The following is a 23689-nucleotide window of genomic DNA, read 5'->3' as shown; positions in this document are numbered from 1 at the left end:
GGCAAGCGGCACACAGACAGGCCTAGGCCTCGTTCTCAGCTTTCACTTTAAAAAGAATTATCCCATTTCACTCAACGGGAGGGAGGGAAAAAAAAAAAATCCAGGAAAAAACCTATCTCTCTCCCCCACGCCTTTCACAAAGCTTGTTTCCAAACACCGATGATGGCATGATACGTGCCGGAGCGCTGCGGTCCCTGAGGCAGCCGTACGAAGCTGCGTTCATCGCCACATGCGACTCCAGCATCGACCACGACGACCCGAACCCCTGAAACAGAGAAGAAACCGCACCCTGACGCAAAACCACCGCGTGTATTTTTTCCAGCAGGATCCTTGTTCAAAAACGTTAAGGTAGACCTGTATGCTCGACCGCGGCTTAGTCTTATTTCTAGGCTATAAATTGCACCAACAAAACCTGCCCGTGAGCTCTGAAAACCGAGGAATGTAGAGTTCGACTACTTACGTCGGAGAGCTGAAGAATTAACCTCCTAGGGTAAATCCTCGCGATCCGCAGCCCTTTCCAGGTAATAACCTGCCGTCCTTGGGTCAAACGGCTCCGAAGCGAAGAGCCTGACGCTCTCCCTCCCCCTCAACCAGACACAAAAGGCGAATCGCTCGTAAACGGGTGCCGAGCCGATATTGTCGGTGTATTAATGCCCCGTATTCCCGGTTTCGGAGACCACCCTTTGAAGATGGAAGTTATTTAACATTCCCCTGGTTTAAAATATGAGCAATCAAAAGGCGCTAGGCTTGCACGCTGTGCTTTCCTATTTCCCACTACTTCTCTTGCCTGACAAGGTATTCTTCAAATTGAAAAGAGGGCTCCTGAAAGCCCGGCTTCGGAAAACTGTAAATGAGTTCAGGCTTCAGCCCGCTGAATGCAATTTCATACTCCTGACTGAATACAAATAATGCATTTTATTTTGTATCAATTACCACGCCTGAGAACAGACGACCACTGCCGGCGCTATTAAATATATTTAAAAAAAAAAAAAAAAAAGGGAAGGAAAAAGGCACGCCAAATTAAAAAAGCAAGCGCCTCATTACTTCACATCTAAACCAGCTTTGACAGAGGCACTGGAACTCATAAGATGCGTTTCACTGGGTTGGGATGGGCTGTTTTGCAGCCATCCTGCGCATTCAATGTCAGCCATTAGTTCTTCCCAATCGGGCATCAATGTTCAACGCACACCCGAAAAAATATATAATACTGGTAATAATAATAACAATCTGCAGCCTCTCCGAGCTTCAATACTTGAAGTATGAGTCAAAGAAGCAGTTTCACTTTTCACTCGGGAAGCTGACAAGCATGACTAGAGGGGGAATAAAATAACATTCAGTTCGCATAAATATCAAGCGGGCTGCTTGAGACTGATGGGCCAGGAATGTATTCTTAGCCATCATTCTGGCAGACAGGCCCAAGGACACTCATAACTTATTTTACAATCATTTAGTTTCAGCTCAAGTGGAAAACGTGACAACTTATCTCTGCTGACAAGATGCCATATCGAACCTTACAATTAACTCTCCCACGATTATCTGCCCAGCCCATCATTAGCTTTGCAGTTTTTGATGGACTGTACAGGCAGCTTTCCTTGATGATGGTCATCATTTGCAGGGTGTATATCTATATTATACAACATTAAGGACAAAACTCTCCCCTTGCCACGTAGCTGGGGTTGTCCTCACCGGCACGTCCTCTCTTCTGCAACTGCCGGGCGACGCTTGTAAACGATGTGCAGCAACACGCTGCTGAAAAACGTCTTCTCCCCCAAAACGGAGCTCCATCACCATGCTCCAGCCTATGCCTGCAACCTACAGAAGCGAGCTAGAGATGCCCATAGAATCATAGAATATCCTGAGTTGAAAGGGACCCACAAGGATCATCGAGTCCCACGTCCTCTCCCAGCAAACAGCCAGCTTTCCTCCCTTCCCTCTCTCCCCAGTGCAACCATAAACTACACTCAGTTGTAAGCGAGAGCTAGCACGAGCCGCGTCCTTGCGCTTTAGCTCATGACGCCTCAAGGAGAACGCCGTGAATTTCACACATGTGTTCGGCAAATTTCCATATGACGAGAAAACGTGTTTCTCACCGAAAGGCGGGCTTCTAGTTTTGCAAGGTTGTGAAATAACGCCAAGGGATAGGAGAGCTTCCGTGCAAACCAGTATGACAAAGTATAGGCGCTCATTCCAGAAAAAGTAGTAAATTAGAGTATACTGAGGGTAAATTTATGTTTATGCAAGTTATCTGAGGCCATTTTAAAATATGCAGTAGCTCAGTTCATGCTGAGGAGCAACAAGTGATGCTTAGTAACCAAACCCCTCAAATATCAAGGGGTGGGATATTAAAAAAACCAGTCACTCTGCTGTTAGAGCAATGATTTTTCTCTATAGGTGCATGACGCATGGGATAAGGCAAAGATTCTGCTTGTTCAAATCTGACCCTTGTTTGCTAGAAATTACACATCCCCCCCAAAAAAAAGCTAATGTAGCTTTTATTCCAGAAAGCAAGTCCCATGCCTGCCTCTCCCCTAGATGCATTTTGTAATTACGGTCGTAAAAGAAATTCCTTTCAATTATGACAAATTCTGGTAGGAGAAACGAGAGGTGGAAGGGAAGAAGTATGTTGTCGACAACTACAACCCAGAGTTATGAGACGGAACATTAAATGAAAAAAGAAACCAACCAATCCTTCTCAGAAGAGTCTCAAGGGCTGTGCTGTTGTACTGCGCTTTATTTGCCATTTGAAACACTTACACTTGATATGCTCTCGCAGTATTTTACAATGTTTGTAAAACCCAACATTCTGCACGAGCCCCACTTCTTATCTCCTTATACTTTTATTACTTGCAAGCTGCATGCGCTCCAGAAACGGATCTCAAAGACAACTCCATGTGTGCCCTCTAAGGATGTCACGAGAGCCCTGCGGGATCTGAAAAGAGGAAGAAATCCAACCCAAACCCAGCCTGCGCTTCCTCGGTGCCCCTGGCACCGGACACAACGGACTTGCATCCCAAACTCCCAAGCATCTGCTCAGAGCATGGCCGAGATTCGGGCTGAAGCCACTTCTCCTTCCCCGCCTGCAGTGGCTGCGCAGCGAGGCTGCAGAAGATGCCAATGCAGGAATCAAGGAGGAGAAGAAAATTAGGGACAATAAGCAGGTATGAGTGCAGCAGGCCAGCGTGCAAGGGCTGGGGGTGCAAAAAGCACGAGGAAAAGAGACAACGTATGAGGTACGGGAATAGCACAGCACAAAGGCTGAGATACAAAAATCCGAGAGCGGAGCTTCATCTTTGGCCCATGGTTCCTATTCTCTCTCATACACACACAACCCTCTCTCCTGTGTAACCATTTGCAGCGGAAACAAGGATATTCTGACCTCTTCTATCTTCGTGTCTTTTGATTTATTTCATATTTTTGTCAAATCACCTATTTACAAAAACTTGAAACAAACTCAACAGGTGACGCTATTCTCCACAGACCAAAGTCAAGCTTGATCTGGTTTACATTTTTCTTGCATCTTCTTGTTAAATTTTTCCAACAGGCTTTCAAAGTGAAATTAGACTTTTTTGTCAAGCCCAGCTCCCCAACGCGGCCTTATTCTCAAGTGGCTGGAGATTGATTAATTTGGGTTTTTGATTTGCTGAAGTGACAAGAAGTCAGATGTTACAAAAGCCGGACCGGTGAATGGGATCAATTAAAGAGCAGAAGCAGCAACACAATTAATAGCGCCAGGTTCAAGGGGAAAAAGAAAGCGCTGATGACAAAAACAACAGCAACAGCTCTGACTGCAGCAGGAATCTTTGCCGCGACCCAAGGAAGGCTGAATCCAAAGAGGGTGTTTCAGAACTTTTACTATGCCATTAGTGTTGAAATGAAATAAGGCAAAGATGTCGGTAGCTGGTGGACTGAATAATAAAAAAAATAGCTGGACACTTTCATCTTCTACACATGTGTTTTAAATAGAGGCGAAAAAAGCAATCCTTTTATTTAAACAGGGGAAGCAATAGACTAAAACCATCTGTAGTTGTATTTCAGACCCATTTCCCCAAGCTGAGATTTTTCTGGCTGTGAAATCCAATGCTCTACAGCTTCCCTTTACAGCTATTACCATAAATGTTCTATCAAGTTCTTTATATTCCTCCTCTGCCTCAAACCGAAGTTAAAGGGATGCTGCAATTGCACAATGACTGCAGAAGGCTGGAGTCAGGCACGGATGTACAGGACTGACATTAAAATCCTGTCAAAACCGCGGCTTGGCAGAAGTCTGTGGATGATAACACACACTCGTGAGCAGGGGAGAAGGGGTGGCACGAGATCAGTCTACAGGGAAAAAAAAAAAAAAAAAGAGGGGGGCAAATATTTTTAAAGTACACAAAGCTTGTACCTTTGGCAGGAATTAGGCGCATCCGGCCATCGCTTAGCTAAATTCAGCTTGGACACTCAAGCTATCGAGGGCTTAAATTAACCTGCTGCACTGAACGAAATTAAAAGGAAGCTCTGAGCAGAACTGGGGGACGGAGATGAAAGAGCCTCAGGAGTATTCTCTTTCCACCGCATCTACCATTTTTCCAGCCTTGTGCCTAGGGCCTGTAAATCACAAAGCTATCCTGTCATGTACAGAAAGCCCCACTGAATGCCCAAGTTACTGCCTCCGTTCCTCTAATAGCAATTTCAATTAAATAAGAAAAACAAAGCTTCCTTCTTGCCAAAAAAAAAAAAAAAAAGGAAAAAAAAAAAGAAAAAAAAAGATCTCCCTGCTTTTGGAGGGTCTGGCTTTTGATACGTGGCAGCACGCCTCAAGCAAAGCAGACCTGATGGCACGTTTGGCGTGACGGGATCGTTTCCACTCGGCAGCCTAATAAGCCGCTTTGTGACAAGCGAGGGACCATCATCCGCAGACTTGGGAGAGAAAGACAGTCTCGTGGCAGTAAGGCACAGATAGCGGAAGGACTGGCTTCAATAATTTTGGAGATAGTAAGACCCGTGTTACAATCTCCCTTATCTAAAGGAAAGGCGAAGTTACCTCCAGCTCATTTCCTACTAACTCGTGATGTCTGGCCATTGCAAAGCACGCATGAAAGCAGAAATGCAATATAGGGTTTAAAAAACCCCCACAAAAGTACATTTTCCCCCTAAAGAGCAATGTGTTACAGTGCTAGCAAACCATCATCTCGCTCCCTAGAAATCGAAGTATTGCTAGCAAGAAAAGAAGCAACCGTACCCCGTTAACTCCCTCTCAACGCCATCTTACGAAGTGAGCTCCTTGTATCGCAGAAGGAATTTACCATCTGACGCAAGGAGAGGAGATGTCTGTTCCTAAGCGACCCTCCTGCGTTGCCAGTAAGGCGACAGGCATCAGCAGTAAAGACTAACTGTATTTTACAGGACCTGCAAGCCTCCGACCACGAACTGGGAACGAGATGCTAATCTTTTCCTCTGCACATCTTGCCTAAAGCAGGTTTAGGTCAGGGGCAGAGCTATTATAAACTACTTCCCGAGTTAACCCAGTTTGCTGATTTATCTTACCCCGCGTTACACAGATGCAGCTTTGCGTTTGCCTCCTTTGTACTGTACGCTCAATACGCCCCGTGGAAAGATGAAGCGTGACAAGTTGTTTGAATACATAAGGACAACAAGCTAGAAAGAGATGTAAGTCTTAGATGTTGCAGGATGCCACCACATCCCAAGGCAAACTAACTTTGTGGCCCCGGCTGAACAGATCTACAGTCTAGATGGATAAGGGATGTGTCTAATTCCTCCGGCATAACGTTTTCACCGGGCAGCATCAGATCTGTTGAGAAGATGTGATTCTTACACGGTGTCACCCTGAATTGCCACAAACTGGTGGATGATGCTATGGGCATCGCTTCTCCCGGCCATCAACTTCATACAAAACGGAGAGGTGAGGAATATTACAAAAGGCAGCTAGTTGTGGGGATTAGTTTCAGGTAACTAGTTCTTAGCCACCCCAGGAGGGGGAAAGGAGATGGATGGTCCTTTTGAAGACAAACCGTGCGGCTGTGGAGTGGTTTCAGGGCTGTATCTGCTGGGTCGATTCCAGGTCATGTTGTTGGTTAGTCTGTCTGTCACTTCTGAAGCCAGGGAGATCACCGGACACCTCAAGAATAGTTACCAATTGCAGCATGCTGGACCTGGCAAATCCATCCAGACCATCCCCAGTAATGGTGGTTTGCAGGGAAAAAACCGCTCGGAGCACCACTAAAAGAAAGCATCTTGGATGAACAAGCCACGCCACCATCAAGTACATACGATGCTGTGTGACAAATACGATTTTATATCCTTGGTCAAAATGATATGCATAATAAATTCACCTTAATCACACAGAGTGGGTCAGAGCTCCGCCTTGATCTAACGATCAACATTGTCTTCTAATTGCAGAAACCCCCTCATCTAACAATATTTTGCTTTGAAATAGAGCCTTGAGGTCTCAAGGCACTCAGCAAGTAACGAACCCACGCCTTACTGAATCATTTCCTACTCAAATATTTACCTTGTATTTAAGATAGGCAAAATAAGCCAGAAAGAAAGAACCGACTCTCTTCAAAGAAAAGCTCAGAGCCAGGAGGAGAGCCACGTCTCTTGTCTCTACTCTTGTACTTTAACCTTCAGCGTGTGTAACCTGTGGATAACTTCAAGCATCAAACCCACTTGCTTGTAATTGAGAAGAGGTTAGGAAACTCTCCACTGCCAGTCCATGAGACTTCAGTGACAAGTCCTAATATCAGTGTTTTGGGAAAAAAAAAAAATAATCCAGAGACTTTTGCTATTAACATTTTACAATTAAAGCTCTATAGCAAACAGACGGTTCATTGCATCATGCTAGGTAGCAAAAAGGCTAAGGCTTCCCTGGTCACGTATGCCACGAGCATAAAAGAAAAGAAATAATGGAAGCAACAGCATAGATACTCGTAACCAAAGGCAAACCCAAACATTTTCCTATTGCAGAAACCTACAGCTGAAAAGCAAAACCCTTAACATAAAGCTATGTCTTTATAGGCGTCAGATGACATAGCAGTCATTGACAAACGGTATTTTATTTTATTTTCAAATTTATCCAAGCGGTCTCTCCAGCCCTTACCAGCTCTTCTGAGGGTTCAGATAGCCCAAGCCCAGGCCCTTCGCGTGCCCTCACAAAACCCACGCAGCAGAGAAGCCGCTCGCCCAGAGCGACTCCTGAACTGGATACTCCTCATCGACCCGGACCGTGGATGGCACGCACGCCGTCGCCGAATTAAGGGATGATATCAACTGTAACAAATGAAGGGCCCAGAGACTTGAAAGGAGATGCTCTTCCACCTGCGGGAAAGCCAGGTCTCTGCGCTTCAGCTGTCCCCCAACAATCAGCGGGTTGTGAAGGAGCTGCGTATCGGATTTAACACAGAGGCTTCTTTCACTCCTTGAACTGTATATGCTGTGAAGCAGCTTTGAAGTGTTGGATTCCATAGGTAACGTATACACAACGTCCCTGTACCCCACGCTCTGTGATCTGGACTGGAAAGAAACCGAGCCTGTGAATAGACATGCTTGATGGGACAACCGCTTTCACGGTAATTGGAACAGAAACTTCATTAAGCCAGAGAAGAAATAAAAGCATCGTGTGTGTTTCTTGCACACGCTTCATCCGGATCCTGGCAGCACAAAGCGGTGTCCTTCTGGACACGCATTAAACAAGAAATCTATCTGAACTTCCAAAGTATGGACATAAAGAGAAGAAATTCTGAAATGGAGAATTACTCCAATGGTAGCTATACATTAACTTTTTACTTTGTCCACTTTGTGTTTAAAACATTACTAAACTTGATCAAAACTAAAGGTTTATTTTATTATTATATAGATTTAGATTATAAAAATTTAGATAAAAAGATTAAGAAAACCAAAAGTGTACCGATCTGGGAAGTTTACTTATTTCCCTGCTTAAGTCTCACTCACAAAGCCCTTAAATATGGAAAGCATTGAGCTTATGAAATTTTTAAGCCATATTATTTGAAGAGTCTATAAAGTGTCACACTTTGCTCTTGCAGTATTATGTCTTTCCTGTAGGTTGACTTAAGAATGTGTGTCTCTGAATTCATATTATTAGCTGTAAATATGATTTTATTTTTCAAAGTTCATAAACTCCTGTAGGATATTGTGTGAATCTGGCCCCTAGACTTACTTCCTTGCAATTATAATTTTTCCTAAACGCATACAGGCATCCTCACATCAAATGCAGCTCTTTGGCTTTTAACAGCTGAAGATCCGTCCTTCTGCTGAACGCAGTCGATGCGTTGATGTCTCGGCCACTATTTAAGCAGTCTAAGACCACGGGTCACATTTATTTCTGAGATAATAAAACAATCACAGCTGATCCTCCATCACAAACTATCTGGTGACTGACCTGCCAGGAAACATCACAGCAAAACTCATTCCAAACTGCAAAGATTTAAGACTAACGTAATCTTAAACTACAAATGTACAAAAAAATAATAAATCTTTGAAAGATTAAACTATCTTTTAATACAAATGAGATTACAGGACAGCCTCCCCGATGAAGAATTCACTTTGTGCAGGGGTGCAATCATCTTCAGTATTAACCCTTCCCTTCTGACAGATACTAACACAGAAACGGAGAACAGAATATATTTTACAGACTTCTAAGTGCTGTATCTGTCAAATGTCAAGCATCTGAGCTACAGACAACCAGCTTGCAGCTGCAGCTAGCCAAGGAGACAGCTGCGGAGGTATATATATTTTAAAACCCAACCTGAAGTTAAAAGTGCCCCGTTTCTCGTGATAGCCATTTTCCTTACTCGCCGAGGACTGACTTTCGGCGGTGGTTAGGTACCACGAGCGGTGTCCTGCACCACAGTAACCCTGTGCCTGAAGGTCAGGAACAGGGACCGTCTCCCAGGCACCAGCTTGAAGACCTGATAAAGAGAACATTCACTATTCTCACCATCCCGTCAGGCTGAAGTTTATGCTCCATCATAAAAAAGTGCTTTGGTTTCAGTTTTTCTTTTTTTTTTTCCTTTTCTCATGAAGGCGTGGAGAGAAGCAGAGAAGGTGTGACAACCCAACCCAGCTACAGACAGAAAAAGCACTGATTTATTGAACATTGCCAGACAATCAAGTCAGATTAATCAACATCGGCAACCAGAAAAACAATCTTTTCTCCCCTATTATAAGGAGCGTGCCATACGCCTTCCTATTTCGGTTTAAATTTTAAGTGAAACTAAATGCAAAATATGCATTTAAGCATTCATAAGTAAATGTCAGGAAAAAACAAAGCTTTATAGTTCTACTCAAAAAGTTAATTTAGTCACATAAACAATTTACTGACAGACATTTGGCACTTTGGGCTGTGAACAAGATTAAGATGAGCATGAGGTTGCCAATGTCAAATTATCCGAAGATGAAAACTCACATTTCTTGCCATTTTGGAAGCAAGCACAGGATTTAATTGCTGAATGCAACAATTCTATTTTAACCGGGGGGAGGGAGGGAGGGAGGGGGCAGAAAGAAGAGGATCTTAAAGAAGAAAAGCAGATGGGTTTCTGGAGAACTGCGGAACTGTAAAAATCCCTATAATACAGCTCAGGGTTTAAACAGCAGGACTAGGTAAATACAGAAGTTTCTAGTTGAAAACCCGCGAAGTTGTGCAGAAATGCCCACGTACTCAATAGCCTCAAACCAACATCACGACACAGCCCAGTCGAGGTCCCAAGGGCTTAGTGGTGCCGTCTCCCCCCTCCACCAAGGACACCGAAACGGAAGAACGGCTTTCATATTTTTCATTCTTTTACCCCACGAAGCAACGCGTTCCCCGACGGATGCGAAGTCCGGTGGGACCAAACGGCTCATCTACGGTTTGACATTCACCGAGCTGTAACCCGCAGCCTGGATGACCTGGTGCACGTAAGGAAGCCAGCGGCGTTTGAACCCCTATTGCACAGAGGTCGCAGATTGCAGAGGGTTTTGCCTCCGGGCAGCATTTCAGGAAGACCTCACGTATAGATGTTCTTCATCTGTATGACAGGATAGGTTTTTTCCCATCATTTTGGCAACAAACACATACCCAGGGAACACAAGGTAAGTGTCCGTATGCTGCGAACCTGGTAGGAACCTCCCCGAGCAAGGCAATCACTCTGCCCTGCATGCCTTACGTCATTTTGGGGAACCACAGGGTGCAAAACTGCATCTCTCCCTCTAGAAATTAAAATCAATCTGAAATGTGAAGTCCTGCGGGGTCGTTCTTGCCATGTATTATTAGCCACAAGAAAGGTGCTACGGCAATTCTGAGAAAATCTGTTTCCTATTCCCTTTCTTGACTGAGTAAAGGCATAGACAACACACCGGTGGGAGTCCAGCTACCCAGGACATTGTTGCATACACTTTTTTAATATTTCTGGTTGACTGGGCTACTTCAGGTAAGAGCTTGTGAAAAACGTCAACTCGATTTTAATACCGGAAGCTTTTGGGTATGCAATCTCACGCTGAAAGGGGATCATTTTCCAGGGATTGCTAGGAAGTAGTACTTTACAACCCAAGTTTCCTCAAGGTACGTATGTTAGGTTGTTCAGAAAGGCACGGTAACAAGAAGTTGTTGTTAGCGGGGTTTACCCTGCTGAACCGACAAAGTTTCCCTCTGGAAGTATTTGCCAGAAGCAATTTGTCTGTTGAGCACACAAAGGCGTGAAAAGTACACGAACATTCCCTTTTCCTCCCTGTTCTTAAAGACAATGTAAACTACTTGCACGTATACTGTCTTATACATGGTGAATGTTACGATATTAAGTATTAGCAAATTCAGGAAAGCTCAGAGTAGCTCTAGAGCAGCTAGAAAAAAAGAGAAAATTACTTCATATTTGCTTTTCAGCAATTATTTCCTTCTTTAAAAAGGAGGAAAAAAGCTCTTCCAACCTAAACCATCTATAAACACTTAATGCAAATACTTCTGAAATTCTAGAAATCTATTTGAAATGATATACTTTATCCTAGTCAAGGACTTGCCTACTGAATTTGAACAACTAAATGAAGTTTTCTGGTTCACTTTTGAAACGAAAGTGTTATGACGGTCAGAAGCAAGTTGAACCATTTCCTTTTTCGACTCCATCATTGAATCATTCCGAGTGCTTACGATCAGAAAAGTAAGGCAAGTTGTGAGGTCTGCACGAATATAAACACTCCAATGACCTCTCATACCCCGTGGCACGGTGAGAACTCAATTTCACATTAATAAACCCTAACACCAAACCGTTAGAAACTCAAAAGACACCAGGTATTACAACTTACATAAATTACAGCCGAGATCAAATGGCCCGTACAAGCAATTGTACAGTGATAAAGCCTAAGTGGATGATATTTAAACAGATATTTGATTTACTGCAGAATTTTATATCATGCTAGAATTCAAATGACAATTTACAAGTCCAGAGGAAAGAAATCCCTGTCCCGTGCAAACTACTGTTTGCAGCACCGTTTCAGAAGAGCTTAATATTGTAACTTTAAGAACGAAATTCTCCCCTCTGATATTCTCAGGACACAGTCTTAGAAGCCAAACTATAAAACCTGACATTTAAAAAGAGAACGAACAAGCTGCTACTTCATCCCCGGGTAGGAAGTAACAGCCTCAGTCTTCTGTGAGCCTCATGAACCTCATTTTTGCACTCTCATACAGCTGGCTGTGGTTTCTGCCATTTAAAAATGAAAAAAAAAAAAGAAAGAAAAAAAGCTCTGATGCCAAGTTTGAGGATCTGTCTCAAGTTCTTTAGAGATGTACGAATTGTGAAGCGCGCAGAGCAGGCAGTACCGTCTCTTGTTAATGGCAGCAACGCCACTCACTAATATCAAATCTGTTTTCCATCGGAAAACCCCTGCATTTTGTACTCAGGTTTGAGATGCCTCGCAACAGTATTCCTGGCCAGCTTTTCCTCGATTCCTCAAAACAGTCCTGCTTTTCCTAGCTAAGAAAATTCACAGAAGAAAAAGAATGCACGGAATAAAACAAGAGCTGAATTTGCAGAGGAGGAACCCTGCAGATGCACATTCTTGAACCAAACTAACACCTGAACAGGTTACGAATGGCTCCCCTGAGACCAGACAACCCTCTTATCCCCCAGCAGTGAGCAACTATAGATAATTCTGGGTGGTGGGGGGAAATCCATCAAGGAAAAGATTTATCAAAGGAAAAAAAAATGCAGGCTTCCAATGGGATCCAGGAAAACCTCTTGGCCAATAGTTGCAGCAGCAGTAATTGTTCTAAATCTATCAATAAAGCTAAGCTGCTCCTTCATTGACTGCAAACACCAATTTCTTTCAAGGAGGATTATAAGTTGATGTTCATGGTTTCTCTACCACCATTAGGGTGATAAACAGTTTAAACTACATCAGGATCTGACATGTAGATCAATTCTGGGTCCATAAAGAATCTACACAAGAGGTTCTCGGACAGCGATTTACTGCCCCCAGTTTTTATTCTCTCTCGCTGCTAAAATTACTTCTGTCAAGTACTTACGAGAGTACGAAAAAAAAAAGGTAAAAAGAATTAATTTTTCATGTGCTGCTGGAATAGTCTTTTTAAATTTCTGAGTTTTTAAGGCAAATATGTTACTGCATTTAAAATTATGCTGAACAGTGGGTGGTATGTAGCTAAATAGTGAGCCAGTCGCACGATCTGCTCACTATCAAGCAGACAGCAATTCGAAACACTGAACTAAGCTGTCTAGATTTTCTCCGAGGGCAGTCACAGGCTTCACGTTACCAGTGCCAAATTATATTAGACATTTAATTTTAAACCTCAGGTACTTAAATGTAAAACCTTACAACAGTAATAGTCATAAAGCAGTGGGGCATTCCATTTCAGAGAATGGATTTTTCTATTTTTCCCCTTTAATTTAACCAGCACCTCCTGTTTTGTGGCTCTGCCCACTACAAAGTAATTTATCTAATTAGGAGATGTTCACAGCTGCTTGAAAGACAGAAGCCCCAGGAAACCAAAGGTCTGGTTCGGAAGACTTTGAAAAGTTCTCCGGAGCCACACAAAGTATTAATTTAATGTGGGGGAAAAAAAAAAAAAAAGGTGCAGAGAAAAATTGAATCCCAATATGTTATTTTGTCTACAATAAAACCATGTGACAATAAGCAGGCGTATTCTCCAGTACATTGGCATTTGAATTCCAAAAGATGCTTAGCTTCTCGCCATACCTGCTGCTTTCACAGTATTATCTTTTTATGACTAAAATTCAAAAATCTTTTAATGGAGGAAAAAAACCCTGAAATTAAAAAGGGTTTTTCATGCGTCAACTTGCCAGCATAAAGGACACGTCTACGAGCTTACTGAAAGATGATACACTGATAGCAATGAATTATTCTAGAGGTTTTGTAGCAGTTTTATCGCAATACTGCACTTTCTGCTGACCCTTAGTTGCCTAAACCCCACCGTTAGCCCAATTTTCCCCATACATTTAAAAAAAAAAGTTATTTTTCTTTTTCCTTTTTTTTTTTTTTAATTGAGAACCTCTGCAAGAAATGATTCAAGCCAGGCTTATTCCGAAGTACCCACCAGTCATCTGCATATTTTGAATAAATGTTTCACAGATAATTCTACCTGTCGTCTCTTTTGATCCAGAAGTAATCACATATGAACGTCAAGTCAGAAAAAGGTACTGCACACACTTGGAGAAGTAGGAGAGTGTAGGAGAAAAGGTTCCCTTCACCAGGAATTCAGAACTAGTTGAAGCACAGCATCAGGAACACAAGACAAGCCCAGCAAATATCTCAGAAAAATAGAAACAGCATCACGAAGTAAAGGGGAAGGAAGAGGCAGGAATTTAGGTTGTATTTCTACTTTTCAACACATTAATTACACTCCACCTCATTGAATTCTGCATGTTGAAGATTTTCCTCTCCTGCAGCCTCAGTTGTCACAACTGGCACTAAGGGGCAAGGGGATGGCATCTGCTCACCTCTCTGTAGGCACGTCACCGTGTAAAGGACCAACAACTACATCAAGCCAAAGCTTGGTATAACCAAAATGGGGACACAGAAGAGAACAGCGCTGAAGCATTTTATCACGTTGCTTAGCAGTACCTCTGGCTGTGACCGAGGCTGAAATAAAGGATGCTTGCTTTCGAAAATTCTTGGTTAAAATCTGTACCTTTTTGATGCAAATACCATGCTCCTCAAGACGCTTGTCCACAAGCTTAAAGCTCCGGAAACACAGGTGCTTCAGACACTACCAACTTGAGAGCTAACGCCACTCAGAGCCAAGGTGCCCGTGATTTTAAACCCTCCATTCTCATAAGGGGGCACTGAAAAGCTGTCCAAAGCTGCTTAAAATCCCATAGATCCCTTATACTGGCACATACATATATATATACACCCATACGCATATATATGTGGGACACGTGAAATAGTTTTGTACTCCTGTAATTCTCACTGTTGTAGGGACAGCCAGCAGAAACAGCTTTCCTCCTCCCTTCTCCTGACCTATTCACATTTCTCCCCCCCGTTATCCATCTTCTCAATTTCTTCTCAGTTCATTCCTCTCTTTCACACACTCATCTCCTTCCCCGCCCAGCTCCCCGAGTTCCATGAACCTTCTGTGGTTTCTCCCGGTCCGAACCACCTCCGCAGCACCCCGCGACGCAAACACCCAAGTCCCAGCCCACCCTCCGCGGCTGCTCCGAGGATGCTCTAATTTGTGTAGGCAGCGGGTCAGCTATAGGTGAGCAGCATTATATCCCTGCCCTTCCCAGGCACTCCATCGAGGCCAGATGCACCGTTTTGTTACCGAATATCACGCATACCCTTTAAAAACAACAACGCCCGTCTCACTGTTGCAACGCACCATCTGGAATAGCGTTTGCTCCTTTTAATACTGTTAAACGCTCCACAGAGAAAAGGCTGTGACTATGCCAGTAGCCTGCATACATTACAGCAACGGCACAGCGGAGAAAGCACATGCCGATGAAAAGATCTGGAGGATAATTTACTGCTAATACCTACCGCACAGAGTAAGGAAATAATATCAAGTGAACGAGCTACATTACGTACCTGAAATTAAAATTAAGGAGTATTATAATTACATTAGCTCTTCCTGCTGAAAAAGTATTGTATTGATCTGTTCTCTTTTATCTAATTTCACCTTTTTCTCTCAGATGCTAGAAGTTCAGCTTCCAACAGAGCATCTGGGTGAACATCAGGTTGGGTTTTTTTTTTCTTTTTTAAAAAAAAAAAAAAGCAAACCACCAAATTCCCCCTTCACCCCAAAGCAGGTAATCCCCCCCAGCTCCAGGTTTCTTACCACTGCTAATGCCAGAGTTTGCAATGACTGTTGCCTCACTCCACTGATCTGCACTGGAGACCGAGTAAGAGCGCTGATGCATACCATCCGGACGACTGTTGAAGGAGACTAGACTGATCCCACTTGCCATCTGAGACACAGATGTGCTAGTAGTCACGTTCCCTAGACATAAATGGAAAACAAATCGTGTCAATAGAGAAGACAAAATTGATTTGCACGAAGATGGATGGGTGCGTCTTAACAGAGCAGAAGGAGATTACTTAACCAACGCAAAAACCAACGCAGCTCTCCCTGAAACTCTGAAGACGACCGTCCTGTGACCAGCTTGGGGCACCGCAGATTTCATTCACCCTACTCGAATCCAGCTAGGAACTTCTGACAAAAGAATCTAATTGTTCCAAGATGTCAGCTCATTCTGTTCATTCATCTTCTGGAAAACACAATTTTCCACAACCCTGCTAGCAGTCACATTTTGCATAGGTTCTCCACTTGTTACAGGTAGAGCATGAAGGGCAGACTAAGCACAGAAAATAAACTTATTCCTGAAAACCACTGTTTATGCAAGCAATCGAGAGGAGACAACTAAGCCAACTCAAAGCGTTTGAAACAAGCTACCTCTCAATAAAATTTCCAACAAGTAAGTCCTCCAAGTAAAGCCAAGAACACAGCGATGGGGAGCAATGACTCACTAGCGTTGCAAGACCAAGCAAAAAAACTTATTCAGATTTTTAATCTTAAAGCAGTATCGTGACACAAAGCACACACTGGAGGCTTGTTCCATTGTCAAATGCCATTCCTGTGTCTCGTCCCACAGCAATACACCCATCACAACTCTACCTGAAGGCCTATGACGCGAAAGGTGAGATACAAAAACTAGCCTTACCCAATGAACACTAGAAACAGTTTCAGTATTTTCATGATTCGTAAGGGCTAAGACAATAAAATGTTGGGAGGTTTGTGCGTGGGGATGCACCAGGGACAGGTTTCTCACCATAAAGCGGGTGAAGTGTGGTCTGGTTGAATAAATATCAGAGTCAAAACAATTAAAACCTTTCCAGAAAAAAAATCAGAGTTCTGATGGACTTACTCACAACTTGATACGGACCAAAGCCTGCTCTACGGTTTTGGTTTCTGAGCACATTTTACTCCATTCCTAGCACCGGACTTGCGTATTATAAAGACACAAATAGTTTACAACACTAGCCTCATTCCTCACGGCAAGCTCTCAAATGGTACCCTACAGGTCTTCTATGGATTAAAGAATAGTCTCTAAAAACACATGTAAAGGGAAAGAAACAGACACAATTTTATGAAATACCCTAACACTTTGTATTTCCATTGCACCTTCTACTGATGAGTTCAGAAAAATTAATGAATTAATTTTCAATGCTCCTGTGAGGTTGTTAATTATCTGCTATCATTTCCCCCATTTTTCAGAGGTTAAATGACCCAGGGCCACAAAGGAAGATTGTGGCAGACTTGAAAATAAAACCCAGATCTCCTGACTCCCAGTTCTATCATTATGTCTTTTCCCAGAGCAGCCTTTGGGAAGACAGCAGAGCTTAGTGAACTACTTTGTGTTTATTAGACTTGGCATAATTGTCCCTTTCTCTCCTCTCCTTTCCCAAGACTAAATCTCAGCTCTAGTCCTTTATACAGATCCATCACTACAGTATCTGTCCACCTGAGTCTCGAATGCACTTAGTCTCAAGAACTTCTCTTTGGCAATCTCTACTTTGTAGACATTAAATACCTACAGAAAAACTAATTTGCTCAGTTATGCAAAGTCTAAGGTGGATTTTGGAACCGTGCTGGGACCTCTCAAGGCAGTGCGTTAGCCACTGGTGCATAACTCCTCTCTAATCACCTTGCCTGGGCAATTCTTTTGTCCAAAAGAATTCCATCATCAGAGCATCATCTGCCAAACTGTTGAAAAAATGTACGCCTCCAACAACCCGTCCTCTTCAGGACATTGTGCGCTTGACCCCATCAACTGAGAGCGGTTTGCTAATGCCAGTGTTCTAACACCTTCTAAAAACATCTTCCAAAGAAACATTCAGCAAAAAAATCAGGCCTACAGAATTGAAGGTACAAAGCAGAGGATCAAATCATAGCTCAGTACCTTAAAGTCGCAACAGAAAATGGGAACACTAACAGACAGTACATATTTGGAGGTCTCTCACAAGAAATACCTCCTTCCAAATGAACTTCCCTGATGCTGCTGATGCTCACTTTGAAATAACCAGCAGGGTTTTCCTCTGGTTTTCACAATCCAGAAAAACTATGAACGTTAATAATTTTTTATTGGAGCGTGTCCAAAGATGGGCTACGAATCTGGTCTTAAAAGGTCTTTTTGAACCAAAATGATTCTATGATTTTGATGATACACCAAATTAAAGGGAGTGGCTGACATGAATGACAGAGATGAGACCAAATGGACTCTAGAAACTTGAGATTTAGACCAACATAAACACGATGTGGTTCAACAAGGAGAAGTTCTAACCTCTGCTCTGCTTGGAAAGTTCAGTTGAGGCACTGGAACAGGCTACCAAAAGAAGCTGGAAGATCTCCATCCTCTTAAGTTTCCAAAGCTCAGCTATGCAAAGACACAGCCGAACTTACCCAACACTGGTGACAGTCCTGCTTCTTCAAGCAGGAGGATGGCACAGATGATCTCCTGAGGTCCCTTTCAACCAACATTTCCAGGGGTCTCTGAATGACTAAACAGTCTTTTTCTTTCTTCTCCCATCCCAAAGCAAAACAAGATCACCTTTCTGAGCTCAGAAGCTACTCGGTATTCCCATTTGATTCAAAATATTCTCAACAATTTGCACTTTGATACATCTCCGCAGCAAAATGCCTACAGTTCCTCAAGCTGCAGTCATAGAACAAGAGATACCTACAGGTCCTTTAAATTTGTATTGGTTTTAAATAAACTTACAGAACAATTACTAACTTTTTTCTGGTCTTGTCTCCAATTTTGTTTATTAAGCCTTTAAATTTGCAAATGAGTTTACCAAATCAAACTTGCAGGTGACAATTACGCAGCAGACTAATCCAAACGCTTTGCTCAAAGTAGCACCTTTTTGAGCATCTTTAGATTATTTACTGGTAAATGGCTTTGGAAACAACTTATTTTTTCACAAGCATCTACCCTGCCGGACTCGATGCCACAAAAGCATACTTTTAGCGTGTAGCCTTCTTTCACACTGCGCCTACTAAAATGGGAAGCTACATTTGATGAACTCCTGCAAGAGCATCTTCGTAACAAAGACCACGAAGGAGAAAACTGGTATGTGAAAGATGAGATGGAGTGTTTCCTAGGTACCATGGGAAAAATGAAACAATTACTGGTCATCTCTGCCCGGATGACACATCCCCATTACTCTGTGGTGGGTGGTTGAGTTGCAGAGAGCAGCAATATCTGTACCTTGACATCTTCCGCCTACTTCACAAATTTTTGAGCAGAAGCGTCCAGTCACCTTCTAACCACAATGCAAAAGAAAAACCTTAAAAAAATAATATCAAGACTTCTTCATCACCACGTCAGCACCAAAAGCCTTTTCTTTGACCTTAATGCCATCATCTGAAACTCCACACCCCACGTTATGACTCGAACCTGCTGAGGAAGTGACGACTTCTGCCAACCAAGTAAGAATTTTTCTTTCCCTTCACATTTCTGAAAGGTACGGGCTGCTAACAACAAACAGGTGCCAAGTCCCATCACGTAATACTTTACTGATCGATGATGCAACCCAGCTCAGCTCTGCCTTTTCTATTGCCATAGCCTGACAACCCTGCTACCTGCAGCCCTCGTGACAACATTTATTCAAGGTTAAATTTCACTTTGTTCACATGCTGTAAAGATTTTCATGATACATCAGACCACTCAAGCCAGAATCCGTAGGTAGATACCAGAAGGGCTGGACTACAGAAAACAGAGTGTGCCCTTTCATCTCCCCCTCCCAAATGCATTCGGCTCTAGCACAAACTTGTTATACTTACAACTTTATTTTTAAAAATCATTATTTCCCATCCCATTGCTCGTTCTTCTGCTTCTCAGCAGCATGCCCAGGACGTGCATTCTACCACCCCAGCAGGCACTAACGCTGTCACACCAAAACAAGGACTACTGGAAGTCAACCGCTGTTTTGCACACTCCGTATGCTGCGCAAAGCTTCTACAAAACAGTCCTACGTATTTCCCCCCCCTCCCCGTCTATAACAGGCAAACCCCGGTCCAGACCTCCACAAAGCAACTGTCCTTTATTTTTGCTCAAGGATAAAGCCTCAACGGCAGAAATCATCTCAGTCTTTCAGCAGACAAGCGAGAGTGAGTGAAAAAGAGGAGACCAGCGATACTCATTGAAACGTCAACGCTGTACGTTGGGTTAGGCACACGAAGCCTTTACGTCAGGCTCTTACAAGCAATGCCTTGATGCATTCTGCATCTCCCATCGCTACGTGTATACACACACGTATGTGTATACATCCGTATGTGGACAGACAGGCATCTATCGCTGAAATGAAATCCATGGTCAGCTACCTGGCCCATTCTGGAGTTGAGAAAGTGCCTCTTCAAATACATCACATATGCATCAGCTGGTTGCTTAAGTTGATTAGCAGGGGGCAGTTAAATTACTATGCTAATCCATGTATTCTCAGCACTGTTTCCTTGATATGGATATGTGTATATGCTTACTGGGAAGCCTTGATTAGTTCAAGCTTCAATGTGTCAAAGGCTCCAGATTCTTACCCAAAGAATAATTTTAGCCGTACTCACATCCCTAAAGTGTGGGAGCTGATTTGAAAAGGTACTTACCTCTACCATATGCTATTTTTCTTTAAACAATTTGCATTTCAAAGTGAATATGGCATTTATATTTGAATGAATATCAGTATGTTGCCAGAACTGGTCTCAAATGAGCAAAAAAAGATGCTGGTCTCCTATTGAATAAAAATGTTTTCATCTACCAAAGGAGCATCAAAGGAAGAGTTCCTCTTTCTAGCCCTAGACAGCTTTATTAAAACTATCTTTTCTGATATTATAAAATACCCCGTTATGATCGCGCTTACAAAACGTTCAAACAATTAAGCTCTACAAAACCCATCCAAATTAAGATTCAGGGTAATTTCCAGGTTTGGTCAACGCTCAGCAGAAGAGCCTTTGAGAAAAGCGAGCGTGCTCACACAAAGTCCAATTTATATATCCATCTACTCGGTGTAAATAGCCGCCAACAGCAAAGAGCAAGTAAAGGCAAGAGACTCGGCATAAGAGGAATTAAGCAGAGAAGTGCACGCGCGTGTGTACGTATGTACATACGTACTAAGAGGGTGGTGGAAACAAACACATCGGGGGCAGAATGCGTCCCAATTTCCTATGGACAGAGGGACTCGCTTTGGCTCTTCATACACAGTTGGTTCAGACTTACAAACAACAGACCGTAAATGCAACCTCAGATTACAACACTGAGAAACACCTAGTCAGTAAAACCCAAAAGATAAAGACTCTGTGTATCATAAAAATTTTAAGAAAATATACCATAGAGTTTAACATAAATGTTCTCTCGCACGTATGCGGTAACCTCCCCAACCAAAAAATAAACCATTCGGGGTTTCTGTCATGTTGCTCTTGAAACGGTACAGTCGGGTGGATGGCATTTTAGCAATTCCTCTTTTGCTGTATTTTAACTTAACGAAAATAACATGGCGAATCATCACGGGGCAGCACAGGTTATTTTAACAGACACATCGCTAAGCCTTCGCCAACGATGCCACCCACTAATTACAAATGCAGAATGACCATCATTCACAGCTATACCCTGCAAAGTGATACACAAGTGACTTAAATACTTGGAGGTGGTCTCCATTTCTTGCTGCAGACACACTTGTGATTTCTCCCAAACAAATCGCTTAGAAGAAGTTATATTCGGGAGTGCAACTAATATACTCTTGAATTTATGAGACGAGCAGACATTGCGAGTGTCGTGAAGCAGAACTGTATTTTTCCACGAAGCAGCAGCCTATGAGACCTGCAGAGAGCAGTTGCACAGAAGCACAGAAAGACCGAATCGGATGAACTACAGCCTACCGCTACGCTGTCACCGTGGCCACGTTTTATTTGTGTTACGCTCTTCATGTTCACGATGAGTTTCTCTTCCAAAAAAAGAAAGAAACCTCTTAAGGCCAGAGGGCTGCGCTCACCAGCTGTTAGAACTAATGAAAAATACATTAGAGTTGTGGGTCAGGAAATCCTGACTCTTGATATCAGAGGGTTAATTGTTTCAAATCATGTTGGGTCAATTTATGTTGCAGGAATACTGCCTATTCTTGAAATGCCCTCTAATTCAGTAAAAGGCACCGTCAAGTAGATTAGAATGGCTGTTGGTCGCCCGTTTGAAACCCGTACCCAACGCTGCTCCCTGAAGTTTCTTCGGGCATTAGGGTGTGAAAGGAAAGTGAAGGAGGCCGCCTCGCCAGCTGCAAAAAGATGAAATGCATTCCCTTCCCCTTTCCTCAATTCTGCATTACGTTTACGACTTAATTCCCAGAGTTGTGCAGAAATCTTCCCAATGGACAAAACCTTCCTACGAAGTGGCCGACCGTCCAAGCTACACCGCTTTCTGCCTTCTGCTTTGCCTATAGATACGAATATGGGGACAAGTCCCGCTTTAGCCGAGGAAAATTTAGGGACGGCTCTTCTGGGTTCCATCAGCTTGCTGCCTCAGATCCCAGCATCCATCTTTTACAGATGCATCCTCCTTCCCTTGCCAACTCTGGAGCTGATGCCCTGCACTGAAATCTGGGAAAACTCCTACTTACAGCTCCTTGCCTCTCCAGTTGAGTAGAGTAAGTCCGCACTGGAAAGGAAGGTACCGCCCGGGTGTCAGAGCACTGCCTGGCCACGTTCGCAGGAAGATCAGCGGTGGGACCAGGGCCGGAGAGCTCCAACTTCCATAACCAGGTTCTTGAGTGGGGTTGTTAATGGGAAAAAACCTACTAAAGTATTGCAATGGATTCTGTTTCGATCTGACGGCAGTGTGCAAACAGCACGTCACTTCTGCCTTGGGCTTATCAGGGACCTAAAATAATTTGAGGTTACTCGTAGGTGGAACAAGAAAGAGTGAGACGACAGTACCTTTCCAAAACATACCGGTTCCAGTATTGAAACTCACCTTCAATACACTGACAATCATTTTCAGTACTGTAGCAGACAACTTGCTCATGGGTTTAACTTATTTTTGCGATTCCGCCCCCCCCCAGAAGCATTTACTATCTGAACAAATTTCCTGAAGATAAGCAGCTATTACTAGAGGAAGACCTTCCATCTCACAGCCCGGCAGGGCAGCCTCTGCGAACCGGGCTTGATTAGTAGTGTACAAACCGAGAAGGGTCAGTACTAATGAACAAACACGGCAATGCCAAGAAATATCCTGGCAGTGAAGGACATGGTGCTGGGAGTATAACGAGAAAAGCTATTATTCTCAGAGCACGCCAAACCAACACAGCAAGCGTGGAGGAAAATTAAGTCATCAGAGGAGACATCTCTTCTAAAACAAAGTTAAACCCAAGATCTTCACCAAGGGTTTCTGCTCAAGATCCCGGACTATTTATTCTGCTGGGATCAAAGTGTGCTTTCCTTTCCCAGCAGGCATATTACTATTTTTTCAGTAGTTTTAACAAATAACAGTAATAAATAAGGTATGCTTTGCTTTCTGGGCAAGTCCTGCTTGTTAAGAAAGTGCATCTGGACCCAGAGGTGACCGCTTTACATCAGCACATGCTCTACTTTGTATTCCTGTTATTTGGTTGCAAATCCTCTTAACATTTGTGAATTTAAGTTTGCGAAAAAAACCAACAGCGCAAAATCAACTAATTCCGGGGTATTGTGCTGCTCGCGCGCAAAGCGAAGTATCCATAGGGGCCGGGGGCAAAAGATATAAAATGCTTCCTGATCCCTTTGACTGCCTGTGGAAGTTATTAGTAATGAAATTGGAAAGGGGGTGGGAGGGAAGATGTCTTACCTGGGTGCCAGATCCCCATCAAAAGCTGGTAGGATCAACCCAACTAACTTTGGGAGCTTTCCACCAGGCAACACGCCTCCCCAGGCCCTGCAAGCTGCAACCAGAGCCTCTTCAGGATGGGGAGGGATGACTGCCGGCATTCAAATATCCTCCAGACTCTTAAGAAAATGGAACAAAGAAACTTTATTTTCGAAAAAGAGACAATAGATACGAGTGCGAGATGACTTTTTTTTTTTTATAGCTATTGCCACTGTAACAGCAGCTAAATGAATGCATGTCTGCAGTGTGAGCAGTTTTGATAAACAGCCTCTGCGGGCCACACAACGGGGATAATGTATCCTTAAGTACTGCCAATGAGCTGC

General features: G+C 43.2%; 1 protein-coding gene across 1 annotated transcript in view; it reads right to left on the bottom strand.

Moving 5' to 3' along the window:
• AGAP1 (ArfGAP with GTPase domain, ankyrin repeat and PH domain 1) overlaps positions 1-23689 on the bottom strand; it is a 297553-nt gene that overhangs the window by 97761 nt on the left and 176103 nt on the right. The window contains 1 exon segment of the mRNA XM_075755906.1: positions 15305-15466. Coding sequence (XP_075612021.1) covers positions 15305-15466 — 162 coding nt within the window.

Source organism: Balearica regulorum, chromosome 6 (assembly GCF_011004875.1).
Source record: "Balearica regulorum gibbericeps isolate bBalReg1 chromosome 6, bBalReg1.pri, whole genome shotgun sequence".
In the NCBI taxonomy this organism is placed as follows: Eukaryota; Metazoa; Chordata; class Aves; order Gruiformes; family Gruidae; genus Balearica; species Balearica regulorum.
Note: the sequence above shows the minus strand (reverse complement) of the source record. Positions and strands in the feature narration are given on the sequence as shown.